This window comes from Apostichopus japonicus, chromosome 13 (genome assembly GCF_037975245.1).
Source record: "Apostichopus japonicus isolate 1M-3 chromosome 13, ASM3797524v1, whole genome shotgun sequence".
NCBI classification, from domain to species: Eukaryota; Metazoa; Echinodermata; class Holothuroidea; order Aspidochirotida; family Stichopodidae; genus Apostichopus; species Apostichopus japonicus.
Genome location: NC_092573.1, coordinates 5,177,594 through 5,191,875, shown reverse-complemented (window position 1 = coordinate 5,191,875; position 14,282 = coordinate 5,177,594). Strand labels below are relative to the sequence as shown.

At 34.4% G+C, this 14,282-nt stretch overlaps 1 protein-coding gene across 3 annotated transcripts in view; it reads right to left on the bottom strand.

Annotated features, from left to right (window-relative positions):
- Positions 1-14,282, bottom strand: part of LOC139979222 (thrombospondin type-1 domain-containing protein 4-like) — a 159,777-nt gene that overhangs the window by 53,490 nt on the left and 92,005 nt on the right. For 2 of the 3 annotated variants that reach the window (XM_071989980.1, XM_071989982.1), the window contains exon 7: positions 14,125-14,258. In XM_071989980.1, the coding sequence (XP_071846081.1) occupies positions 14,125-14,258 (134 nt within the window). Of the gene's footprint in view, positions 1-751; positions 1,110-14,124; positions 14,259-14,282 lie in introns of those variants that run through there. The other variant, XM_071989983.1, reaches the window with a different exon arrangement.

The following is a 14,282-nucleotide window of genomic DNA, read 5'->3' as shown; positions in this document are numbered from 1 at the left end:
ATAATTATTCACTGGATTGGTCAAAATGATTCAGACCAAACATGAGCAACACATTAAGTTTGACCATCGAAAACGTCACAATTAGACGACAATTATTGCGATATAATGACAGAGGTGAAATGTCAAGTATACATTTTTACACTGACTGAAAGGTCATGTGCAAGACCATCCTGAGGTAATACTTGAATATCTCCTTAGAAACATATGTGGTACATAATGCTAAACAAGGGAACAATATAACTCCTCTAAATTAAAGTTGACATGAGAAAACAATGCTGTTGCTTGAAAGTACTATAGAATCAACATTGATTTTAAATTTTTGTTCTTCACTAGAATTTTGAACAAACATTTGATGTAGGATATGCCAGAGTATGCAGTACTATCTCATTACTGTAGATCTACACATAATAGCAGCCCAGACACTACACAACTTTTCCATCTGCCATATATACTGTACATAAACATGTATCACAAGTCAAACCTATTGAAAAAGGATAATATACACTAACCATATTTTACATCAAACATTCACACATGTATGAATAATTATTGTTCTCCCTAACCACTCAACTCCTACCCTTTCTCTTACTGATCTTACATCCATACATTCCACAATCATAAATTTCTTCCATTGCAACAAAATGGTTCTCATCTCCAAAACAGACTAACCCATGAAAAGTGTCATACCCCTCTTTCAGACATCAGCCCTGGAATATAAACAGTTTAAACTAAACATGAAGAGTTTACTTACCTCTCCAGAGGCATTTATAAGAAGGCAGGTTAGGATCAAGGTGGACAGTATAAGCTTGATGGCTTCCATACTTAAAATTGTAGGAATAACTCACAGCTCACCAAATAAACTCAAGTCTTGGAGTGGCTTAAATGTTATATGCAAATGACTATAAATAGAAAGCTAGAATCGGATTAAGGTTTCTCTCTTCAGATGGCATTCCACATACAGTGAGGAACCAACAGTTAGATAAACTCCACCCAGTGAGTATTGCACTTGAGAGAATTGCCTCCAACACACAACAAGATCAAGATCTACTTCAAACAGGTAACATCAGTGAAGAGGGGCTTTATACTTATGCCCTTACACACCTAATGACAGCCTTACAGCTAAGGAAGTCTACACACATGAAACCAACCATTGATCCTAAAAATACACACACACAGGCAACAGACATACTTCATAGATGCCAATCACTGATAAATACCTTACGGTGATTGGCTACACAAAGTTAAGTAGGTGGAGCATAAGTGCCCTCTGTGAACCAATCAAAAGTTCCTGCTCGACCTTCACAGCGTGTTCCACACATGTATGTAAATTGATTGTATATCCTTTCACAATCTTCAAAGCATGGTTGATCAGAGGAATTACTATTAAGAACTTCCTGGTTGCTACAGGTCTATCTTGCATGTATTACTTAAGTTCCACTTTTAATTACTCTTAAAGTAGCTAGCTATAACTTAATGGTTTATACCAAAAGTACTTTATCTTTTAAGGTTGATTAACTTATCCATACAAATTCACATTTATTAACTGATGTATGTGTATGTGCACTTCTTCTCTTCTGAGGTTGTCACACTTTTCTACTTTTGAATGCAGTTATAACCTGCGAACTGTATGGGTTGTGGCTAACAGGGTGTGTACATGATTTAACCTTAGGACTGGTCCCGACTACCGTAGGTGCTAGCTGAACTTCACAAAATTTTATTCCTGAAATCTTATTTACTTTTTAACTAGATATAGAGCCAAAAATTCTGTTTTGTTTCTTCGTCATTTTGTCTTACAATTATCGGGCTTTATTTGAGTAAGTAATGAGCAATTTTCAATAAAGCCTTTGATGTGAATATTATCATATCACATGTTATCAAGAGCTTCCAATCAGATCAATTGTTAATCATTACGGCTACAAAGTCTGTCACTATAGGTTTCATCAAAAGTTGTCAAGCTGCTTTGGAAAGGAATTATCATTTTCATAGGCTTACATCCTCTTGCAAAGTAAATCCTAATGCTAATTGGTTGAGTTTCCTTAGAGCTTGAACAGAACCTAAATGATCACACCCATCAACTGTGACTATAAATATTACAAATGGCATTTTTAATTTGCTTTATCTTTCTTCACTGAAGGAAGCATATTAATTTTCATTCTCTCCTGAGTTAAAACTTAAAAGCTACTGTTTTCTTGCAACTTTTGCAAGTTTGGTACCATCACATTATAGAAAACTGTGCACATTATGAGAAAATGTCATACAGACTTCACACAGTGTTGCAGCTAGATCTATGATTGACTGAAACATTTTTCAAATATCTCTGGTTCTTTATAGTTGGACAAAACAGTTTCTAACTTGCTATATAGGCAAACGGTTATAACCACTTAATGTAACTTACTTATGGGCTAGCAGGGACTTCATGATAATACCTAGCTTGGTCAGAGTGATGCACAAATTACAGCCTGATGCAGAACAGTACACCTGTATTTCAGCAAATATTTAACAATCGGTCTTTGTGTCTCATTGCTATTTGCTCAAGGTTTGAAAACAGCAATTTAGAGCATGCTGTGATGACAATTAAACTTAACAAATACTAAAAAAAATGTGTTCGGTTTGCAATAGACAGCAATAAAGGTAAGAGGTAGTTGCCACAACATTTGATCCTACAGCAAGATTTAAAGTAGAAAAGTTTGTACCACCTTGAATCCATGCGTGATGTTTGATTGATTTGGGTTGGGCTGGGAAATCATCTTAAAGTCTCAATGTGTGTTTGCCAAATTTTAACTTCGACTTTTCCAGCTATCTGCCCTAAAATCTCAGTGAAAATAACACTGTTCTATTCAATTTTATATTAATAATCATTATTTTTATTGAGTTATCTGTCGTTAAACATTTTGAGCTGAATAAAGTTTGCCAGATTCTTTAATCGAGTCCGTAGATTCTACAAACTTCATTCAAAATTTGCAAGCCCCGCCCAACATATCGCCAATCAAATCTCTGTTTTGTTAAGGACCGTTAGGCCTGTTAGGACTATTCTCTTGAATAGTATATCTTTCTTTTGGTCTTAACGATGTAGCTTGCAAAATTGTGTCATTTCCATCCATTGCAAGGAATAAACAGGTGTTTTCAGATGTTTCCTCCGTGAAATTGGGTAAAAAAAGTGGACGGTACGAGTACATGTATATAGGTTACATTTGTGTAACGAACATGCCGATATGGGTGGTGGCAGTGATTTTACGGTAAATCGTTCGCGCCAGAAGGGCAACAAAAAATAAATTTCTTTCGATTGCGACAGCTTTTCTACATTAAACCCACCTGGTCAGAGTGCATTTAGAATAAGAAATATTGAATCGGCTTCAGAAGTTTGTTTTCCAAAATTCATCAACAAACACACACTGAGACTTTAAAAAAAATGTAGGGCAAGTCAGGTGGGGTTAAAAGGAAGTGCCTTTAGCAATTATGGAGGATGAAGTTCTCCTGTTGTATAGGTTCACTGACCCCTTCGGTATGATGCTATAATATTTGATCAAGGAAAGAAATGAAAGTGCCATTCAGTTAAACTATAGAGGAAATAGGCCAAGAATAATACCACACTGATTGGCCAGGACAAAAAAAAATAATTGGAGAAGGAATAGCGCATTTCAGACAACCGTTAAGAAAATATTTGGGATAAAAAAAATAATTGACAAACTTTTCCTAACACTCAAGAGTCCTGAAATATATCAAACACTTCAATGTGTAACAGACACAAGTTATCTTGTAAAGAAAAGAAGAAAACTAAAGGAAGTGTTTTTCTTTTCTTCTAAAATTTGGTAAAACATATATTCCAAATTTTTGATTGATTAAAGATATATCATTAAATAAAAAAGTGCATCACTTTTGGGATGTTTCTTCCATTACTGAAAACAAATAATCATCAGAGATCTAGTCACCTGTGAAACATATGTAAAGGTTACATTGAGTAATTGCCTATTCAATTGTAAGAAAGTACCTGAAATTAACATTGCCTAATGCCTATAGATGTATGCCAATTACAGACTTCAGATTTGACCTCCATGGCACTAATACAAGATGATACTGAGACAATTGAAGAACATGTAATACAGGTGTTTTTACAGGTGAACCAAAATTGAGCAGTCATGGAAACTGGAACACAGCTTATAGATAGCTGGCCAGTGCAGATCTGTTCAGTTCATATTAAAATTGGAATGTCTTAAAGATGTACACTGAGTGAGAGTTGAAGCTCTAGAGAAGAATAATGAACACTTGTCGTGTCTATGTGATACTAAACTAGTCAGCCGCCAAGTCCGAACTATGACACCAAGAATTTGCGAAGTTTAATAAAGACTGTGATGAAGATTCTGCAGTGTGAGTGACAATGTTGAGTGTTATAATCTCACACAGAGTACATTAACGTTTAGAGTCATTTTTCAAACTGTCCCACAGAAAAGGTCTTATGTTTGGTTGTTCAAATAATAAATTTGGTTGTCTGAAAAATTGTAGCAAATTAACAAAGCACAATCAATATGTACATAGGAGAGATATGTACGTTTCAAGTGAATAGAACACATGATCAGCTTTGGGCAAGTAAAACTCCCCTTCGAGTGTACCATACTGTATGCTTGCCACTATTTTCGTCATGGAGGGTGACATCAATCTATTCACCTATTTGGGGTTACTTCTATAGTTACGATGCAATCTGAATTTGATGTAAACAGGTAGTTGTCCGAACAGAAATTTAGTCATCTCGGGACAATCTGACGACCGTTAAAAATTTAGTGATTGGTTCAATTCACAGCATGATACAAACCATGGTTTAAATTGAGTATATAAAGTGATATGCTTTGAAGTGTCATGCAACATCTAAACAACAAGAATGTTATCAACCAAAGAACTGACAGCTCCAGGGCATAGATCTGTATATTATCTTTTTATACTACACTACCTTTATGATAAGTTCATTTATACTATGTTAACATAAAGGAAGTTTGCTTTCTAAAAGCCTTCTATCCACAAGACATTCATGGACAAAAAAATATCTTAGAACTAAACCACGACACAGTAGTACACAAAAGTAAACAATATCCATGGCTATTTTCATAAACTTGGCTGTGATCAAATGTATGTCCTTATAAAGACCTAAAGAAAGCAAAATGTATCACATTTTATGAATTAAGAGGTAGCTGCCCAACCCCCAGCTACCCCCACATTCAGCTCTCCATCCATCCATCCATCCATCCCCCTCCCCCCCCCCCCACCACCACTGGTGATGAGCCTGCTCTATGTTTTGCTTCTTTCAGGCTTTCCTTTTGAAAATGAATCTTGAAATTGAGATTACAGTCACTTACAAAGTTCACATCATTTTTTAACAGCCTCCAGAGCCATTTCTCATGTTCCTCATTATTTTGTTTTTCAACTTTGAAAGACAGTTGAACTTCATAAAACCATGGAGAGAAAAAAAAATATCCATCAAATTAAAAGCCTGTACTGACAGATGGGACTTAAATCTAACATTAGATTTCTATTCACAATAAAAGACTTGAGGCAAATGTCTATTGATACCCACTTAAACCTGTCAAAACATATTGAGAGGGACCAGAGGCACACTGAGACCCCTCCAGGGGTTTATAAAATTTTATATTGACCTCTTACCTTCTGTACAAAGTAATGTGTTCAGATATACTGTACAATGTGGGTGGGAAACATTCAACCAAAGGATATGTTAAACATGATCTAGTTTTCCATCTTTCATATTCCCGACCTCACTGTACATGTAGGATATACATTGACTGGATGCACTGATGTGGTGATTGCCTATCTTGGTTGAAGATGATAAAACACTTAGTTTTCAAGTTTGTAAGTGTTTGTCTCGATGATGTGGTACTCATCAAGTGGCTTATATTCCAGCTATAGTCGATCCAAGTTCCATTTGCCGGTCAGATTCCAACCATTAGAGCTACGGGTATGGTGAATTACTGAATGATAAAACCTTTCCTTCAAACTTTTACAAATGAGCAATGAAAAAGTGACTGGGAAATTATATCAGCATATACATAAGAAGTAAAGTTACTCTTTTGCATTCTTTGACAACTCGGTAGGGATACAATATAGTCAGCAGTAGATCACAGTAATTATCTTCGGATACTAGTCAAAGATTTGTTTTTTAGAAATGTAAGGAAATCAGCATCTGTATGCTAATCCTTTTATAGCGCTACTACCAACATCTTCTGTATTAAACAATACAGGCTGTGACAATGTTACCAATGAACATTTACAGGGCATATCCAGAGAAGGGTCCAGTAGGCCTGGGCCTCTTCTCCTGAAATTCCTTTGCATCTAAACATTAGATCTATGTAAACATAATTTTTCTGTTAATGTGGTGGTATATAATAGAGAACTTAGCGCACTCTGCACATGTGCATTTCATCACTTTTTATTGATGTTATCCCTAGATGCAATATTGTTCCCTATTACTGATGCTTGTCTCCCAGATCTACTGTTTATGACTTATAGCAAACATTTCTCTGGTTTTGGGGGGGGGGGGGTTGGGAGGGGTGTATTTGCACAGGCTTTAGATGGAATCATCACAACATGTGAGAGTTAATCTAAAACTTACAGTATCTAAACTTGTGCATATGAAATATCAACAAAACATGTTACATGAAATTTCTCATGGGATTCTTTATAAATTCATTAACCAATGCTCAATGAACATATAAAAAAAATGGACTTTGAAAAGGTTGTTCTGTGAATTTTGATCTAGAGTGATTACCATTTTATCTTGGGATACGACAATTATAATGTACTTGATACATATACTTTTAATATAATACCATTGTATCTTTTCTTATCAGATGAGACTTTGTACTAAAGTACAATACATCTATGTCAGAAATTAATGTTGGTGCTTTCTTCAATGAGGGCACCTGACATATATTATAAACTTGTCTAGAGATTTTTCTCACAAGGAATTGACTTGGGGATAAAATACCCAACAACTACTTTCACATAGCAAGGGTAGCAAGTCCTCTCAAAGCTATCTGGATTTTAAAAAAAAGAGAAAAAGGAAGCACATCATACTTTTTCTAAAAAGTTGAAACAAACAGATGAATGTGAAATAGCCATACAGGGAATCTGCTTTATATTAACATTTAAAGCAGATGGTGTGGTATTTCAAAACTTTGTATAGTTCTCAGTACATGCAAACGAACATCTGTTAACATTATGTCCCATCCATAATAACCTACAGATGATTAATGCTACATTAATCCATGCATGCTATTATAACATTCCAATATAAATAATAACAGACCTCATATAGTCAATATGTACCTGATTTATATTTTCAGTTTGTTTTATTTACTACTTATATGAATACAGTTATGTCACTGAATCACAATATGTAAGTTCAATAATATTAAAGGAAAATATCCCTTTATAGCTGGAAAGGAATTAAGGTAAGGAAACCTTGAGGTTGGAAGTGGGAAGGATTTGGGGGGGGGGGGGGGGGAGTGGACAGGACAGGCCTAGAAATTCAAAAATCTAGCCACTTGCCCAAAAAATGCCAGTGCATAAAATATCTTCTGGCTACATTAACTTTGCTCCAGGCTGACAAATGCAAATGCTTTGGCAAATGATGATATGCTACAAATGCACTCTGTCAAAGTACATATGTTGTCACTTCCAGATAGTCTTTCCTCCCCCCCCCACCCCGTCCCCCACCTCTCTCCCTTCACTTACACACATCCAGTGCAATAACAGGACAAGCCTAAAGGAAATACCAATACCGGGAAGTTACATATTGTACAGTATTTTGGTTGATCTTAAAATGCATAAATTGAGATTTTTCATTAAATAAGATAAAGACATCATAGTATCAATGCAACAAGGTTTGCAGTTCCATATACTGTTAAATGTTTGTCTTCTATGAAGAAGAATTTAATTCCTCAGGTTAGGTTATCAAACCAATTGGACAAAATTTAACAACTTTTTCAGATTGGTGTGTCTGTAAGACCAAGTCACTGAACTATAAAAATTCCATCCATGGTGCCAACGAGTCTTATTATCACTGTGGTACAGCTCCGAAAGAGCTATTATGTCAATAAATGCAGGACCACTTTACAGACACTGGCTAGTAAATCTTTCTAGTTAACAAAATAGTGTAAACAATTACTCTTTTTAAACTACCAAGAGATTTGATAATGGCCATGGAAAGAGGTGTCCAGATATTACTTATCAAATTAAACTAATATTTATTTACAAAGCAAGCAAACATCTACATGAATTATTAGACCATTTCCATTGTCCAGCAAAATAAATTATATTTTGAGCTTTTAAGTATAGCATGGAGTTTGAGGCAAGCACGAAACCTCACAAGAATCAAAAGTTAAAATAAACGTTTGTACATCTTGGAAAAGTTAACAGACATTCTCAAAATTGTATGTGTTTTAACTAGGTCAGTTCAACCATACAACATGTCAAACTTCTACATTGTATAGGTTGACAAATTAACTCAAAGTCAGCTTCCTGAGGTAATTTCAATAAATTTCTGATGATGCTGAAATTCAAAATCCCAGAAGAAAGTATGTCATTAACTTCATCACAAAACTTTTCGAACTTGCCCTTTTGAAAATGAATATATTACTGTGAGCAATTGATGAAATGTGTTACTGTAACAATCCGACCCTTTTTCTTCACTTCAAACTTACAAGATTTGTCTCTTTATTTTTCGATAGGGCGGTGGGGGTGGAGTGGGAAAGGGGTTAGGAACCTTGCATATACTGTAAAGTTCATAAATTAATATGTAACTAGTAATCTTGAGCAAAACCAAAAGTAGGTCATTGTCCAAGTTTCAGAAATAATTTTGTACTTTTTAACTACATTTGACCAATCATTACTTTGTTGCATTAAATGCTGCTTTAATTATAACCACTAGAACTAGATAAATAGCTGTGGCTTAAAAGAATCAACCTTGTACATCTCTACCTAGCTGTCATTTGTATGTATACCAGTTTGGATGCAGTTTTGTTATCATCATCAATTCTAATTACTACATATTGTAGGCAAGAATGTAAACTTCAATATGCACAGTCTGCAAACTATGAGTGCACCTGTTGGGCAGTGTAGACCTTTTGCAAACTTAAGTAATGACATGTTACCTGTATAAGTTAACTCAAATGGCTAAATCAATCTAGATCTGATTCTTGTGATAAATAGAATGCAAACATGTCAGGTAATTAAGAAGCACTGTTTTTTGTGACCTAACTTGTTTCTTTTGGGAGGAGTTCATGTGCAAAGGAAAACGCTTTCAAATTTAAGTAGCAATAACATTAATAAATTATGAAGGTGGGAATGGTAAATTTCAGTAGGGCTCTTGGATGATTCTGGCAATTCCCTTTTTTTCCCATAGAAAATATTTACAATGAAACATAGTCTTAAACTGATATGGGCTCTGCCCTCAGTATAGACAGTTCAGTGCAGATTGTACAGATGTGAGTACAGGTGTAAACATACAGTATCTGCCATGGTTGTGCTACAGGAGCAGGTGTTCACCCAGTAAACTTAAATAATCTCTTAATCCAATGAGTATTTTAATATTTGTTACAGGTCACATATCTTGTTTACAATGATAACATATTGGTAATATATGATGATTGCATATAAATCTCAAACAGTCAGCTGAAATTCTGATATAAGATTGTCATACTGTACTCTCCTCCTTTTAGATGGCACCTGCTCTGAAGCTTTTATAAAACATATTTATTTACGGAGAAAAGAAATATTAACAAACTGCCTGTGTAGGTAAGTATATAAGTATATATAACAGTTAAAGGACCTGATGCTCGATAATAGCAGGCAGGCTAAAATAAAAACAAGGTAGACTAAGAATACATTTCAAATAGACAGATGAAAATGCAGACAACTAAGTGTCTGACGTCTGTTTGTACAACTTATGGTCCATTTTAGTTCTCTGTCCATTTGTCTGTTTTAATGTACCCTTAGTCTCTTTTCATTTTAGTTGCCAGATTTGAACGAGACCCTAACAGGATGACTGAAAAGTCAGCCTGGGCCCTCCAAGTTTTATAGATTTATTTATTAACAAAAACAGAATGAGTAACCATCCTATCATGGGCTAATGAACACCACCTGCATAACCATTACCCATATAATAAAGCATATTACAATATGTGAGATTGATTTAAAAATTGCTGATGGAAGTAAAAGAAACTTGATACATACTGGGACATGCTGGTTCAAGAGGAAATTATAATTAAACAAGTGGGGACCTGAAAGTGCAGTGTGTTTGTATATTTTAGTATATATGTTCATAAGAGCACAGAAGATACAAAACTCAAATAGTAAGGACATGCATATGACTAATAATGGCAAATTCTAAGGGTGGAAGCAATGCGTGTGTTTATAAAAGGAGATATTTGAAGGCTGCATAGTAGTGCTTTCTTTTATTTGTTTCTTAATTTTGTGCTAGTGTTTTAAAGTTATGTTGATAATGTAAGCTGATGTACTAGTGTTACATGACATCTAAATGCTGTTAATGAAATATGAACTTGATGTTTTCAGCATCTTCAAATATGCTGAGCTTTGGCTCATGAACACAGAAAGCCATAAACGAGTCATTTTCTAAATGATACATGTTGGAAATGGCCAAAACGACTTTCATGTTGTTCAATGTTGTTCACAATATGTACATACTGTACCTTTCAGAACAGCATCGTAATGAGGTGTGCATTGTGCCTTCCTTACACTAAGGCAAACGTTTATCAGTGCTATGTGTTATTTCAAGCCCTTCCGGTTGCATCATTCTAATAATATCTTCGAATCAGGGCCAAAGATAAAATTTCCAGTGATAAGCATGCATCTCTATATATGGCAGTAACATTTACAACATTTTGAAAGAAATTGACTCAGACATACAGAAAACAATGTTGATATCTTATACCTCTCATATCTTGGACTTGTAGATAAGATCAATCTATTTGATTCCACAAAAACAATGCTAGACTGAAGCACCTTTGATGCTGTTTGTTCCCAAGGATGATTTACCATAACTAGTCAAAGTTAAAGTGGTAGAAGCTTTGCTTAGTATCGCAGTACCATTTGCAGATTGGGACCAAAACTTAAATTCCCAAAACTATTTTGAATATTTACATTTATGGTGCTTTTCTTTATACAGTATTTATGTAATATCCATTTGGCACTATACAGTTAGAGATAAGTCCTTCATAACATTCAAATAAAGAGGCTACACATCCACTTTAAATAGAACTAATGTAATATGAGTGGCATATTTATAACAAATATGTCTAATATTCATTTTGACTTCACAAAAACATAAATCATGTCAAAGTGTTTCAGAAGGTAAAGTATATCCTGCAAGGATAATTTATGTAGTACTGGTACAATACTGAGTATATATATTTTATAACTTTTCAATTTATGAGTGTGAAAACAAAATTAGACATCCTATTTCTACAACTTGATTGATGGTTCCTACTAGGTCTGTAGCTTGGGGGTAAAAAGCTAGGGATCATTTATGTTGTAATAAAAAAATCTTAGTTTGTTACTTTGAGGAAAGTTGGAAAGGAATAACTTTCTGAGTATTACACAAACACTGTACAGTACAGAAGTTAAAGATACAGACAGGCCGACTATCATTTACATCTTTCAGAGGCAAATTTCCTTCTCTCAATAATGTTACTGATGATATTTTTTTCTAGGCAAAGTTCATTCTGAATCCCACCACCAGGAATGAATTGCTCTCTCATCAACTTTCACTTAGCAGTCATTCCTTGTATTTCTGCCAGCAGAAAGTATTCACATAAGCTCATGAGTCAAGTAAAGTACATGTTTAAAGAGGGCAGCACAACTAGTTAGTTACTGTACCATATATACGTATATATATATATATATATATATATATATATATATATATATATATATATATATATATATGCTGCTATTTTAGAGGGAGCACTTCATATCATCTTTAAGCTGAGGATTATATATAGGCAATGAGAAATCTGCAAAAGGTGGTTTCTTTGTAGGAATTTGAAAAAAAAGGCTTATTATGGAAAATTTATCTTCCACATCTCTACCACAATATTGCCAGCAGACTAGAGTGGTCAAAACTTTCTGGCTGAAGGAGGTTATAAACCAAACCATAATCTTTGGCTTACTGTGATAGAAATCTTTGTTAAGAACAATTCCCTGAAACTATGGTTGGAAGATATATTCCTAGTTTGAAAGTTGTGTCTCAAACCTTTTATTAGCTGTGATATCAAAGAGTCACTAGGATTTGAAACCTTTACTTTCTCTCTGTTTTCCTTTTACATTTTTTCATGATAGAAAGTTAACAGTGTTCAAGACACTGAAATCCATGCATCCAATTAAGAGGCTCAATATGTTAGATTCAGCATTTGCAAAACCAGAAAATAAATGCATTCAATAAATAAAGACAGGTATATAAAATTCAAGCACATGGGGCTCTATGATGTTATATATTCAGACCTGATCAAGTATTTGTATGAAGAAACATATTAAATGCTGTTATGTTGAATCTGTTGTGTTCATAGGTGAAGTGATCAACTTAATGGAATAAGATCATTTTAGCTGTTTGGGGAAGTTGTTCATGACAGTTACCTTTATCACATTTACTTAATAATGATGGTAGGGTTTTGTTTATCCTTTCATTCCAAAAAGAAAACAAGAGGGAGATGTAGTTAGCCAGATTTTTACAGCAACAAAAAGAAAAGAAAAGATAAAGAGAGAGACATTTTCAAAAGAAGAAGAACATCTTCATTGGCCTTTCTGTGGATGGAAATCTCATGCGATTTGATCATAGACGCAGCACCATACAACTGTAGATCCTGTTGGACAGTTAACATCCTGTATCACAGTCTGCTTAAGCAATCATTATAGAGATCTATAGAAATCATGATTGCCCAGACAGTCATATATGGTATGAAGTATTAGTATTACTTTTGTGTAAATATTTTGAAATGAGGTTACAGTAACAATTTTCCATCCTATTTGAAGCAATGCATTGTGTTCATTCACATAATTCAGCAGTTTGACTTGTCTGAATCAAGTTCATCATATCTGCAAAAGAAATTTATCCATATCCATCTATTGAACTAATGGTTATCCCAAGTAAAGGAAACACAATTTTCCATTTATAAATACATCCACTGGTGTAAGTAAGAAGCAGATTTCAAATCAAAATTTGTTAGTAAAAGTGATATACCATTAATATCAAATTACAAAATGTATATATAAACATTGTGTTCCCTTGAAAGGACAACAACCTTGCCTGACCTCAGCAGAGTGCATTCTTGTCTATCCATTTAGAAAATTATACACATTTGGAATTGTGTTTATAGTGCTTTTTTCTTATGTCAATAGTATCACATTCTATAGATGTAGTAGTGAAAATTATACAAGATATATTCTATTTACATTTCATGAAGTTAGCATACTAATTCAAAATGGTTTTTGTGGAAGAAGTGCAGTGTTTTTGGTTAAATTTCTCAAATAAAAACACATCAAATCAGTACTCTATTCAATGACATCATATCACAAGGTTTAATAAAACAAATATCACTTTTTTTTTGAAGATTTTAGGGTTTTACATAGTAATGCACTCTGTCCAAAACACCTCAAATTTCCTCAAACTACATGAAGCAAGGACTATTAGCCTCCTCCCATGAAGTCTGTAGTCAAAAATATCAGGCACCCCATTATACTGAGGAATTACTCCAGTTCAATAATAGATCCATCAAAGTGCCCTCTCTCAGTAGCATGCAGTACATTTCTTACAGGGTTTATCATAGCATATCACAATGTCCAAATTTTTGTTAAGTGTTGACCGAAACAGTTCTTCAGTAGTATTTTATACAAGTAGATATGATACTGCTATTGCATTGCCAATTGTAAATTTTGAGGTTAACTGGGGATTTCTGGTGTGGGGCAAATTTTTACAGAAATTGCTTTCAACCAACTGGGGATCATACATCTGGATTGTTGCACTTTATTTAAGGGGGGAAAAAGTCCCTCTAGTTTGCAACTATATAAAGAGGAATCCAAAATACAAGCAAACCTATATAAACTTACCTTGCACATTCCGTCAACACAAACGTCAATATCAGAATTGTTTCTACAAGGTGTACCATCAATAACTTTATCAGCAAGTTTGGCAAAGAAAGTCTGTCCTTGGGCCCTGCAATGCAGCTCACATGGTTTTGTTTCTGAAGGTATAAAGGAAGAAAGAG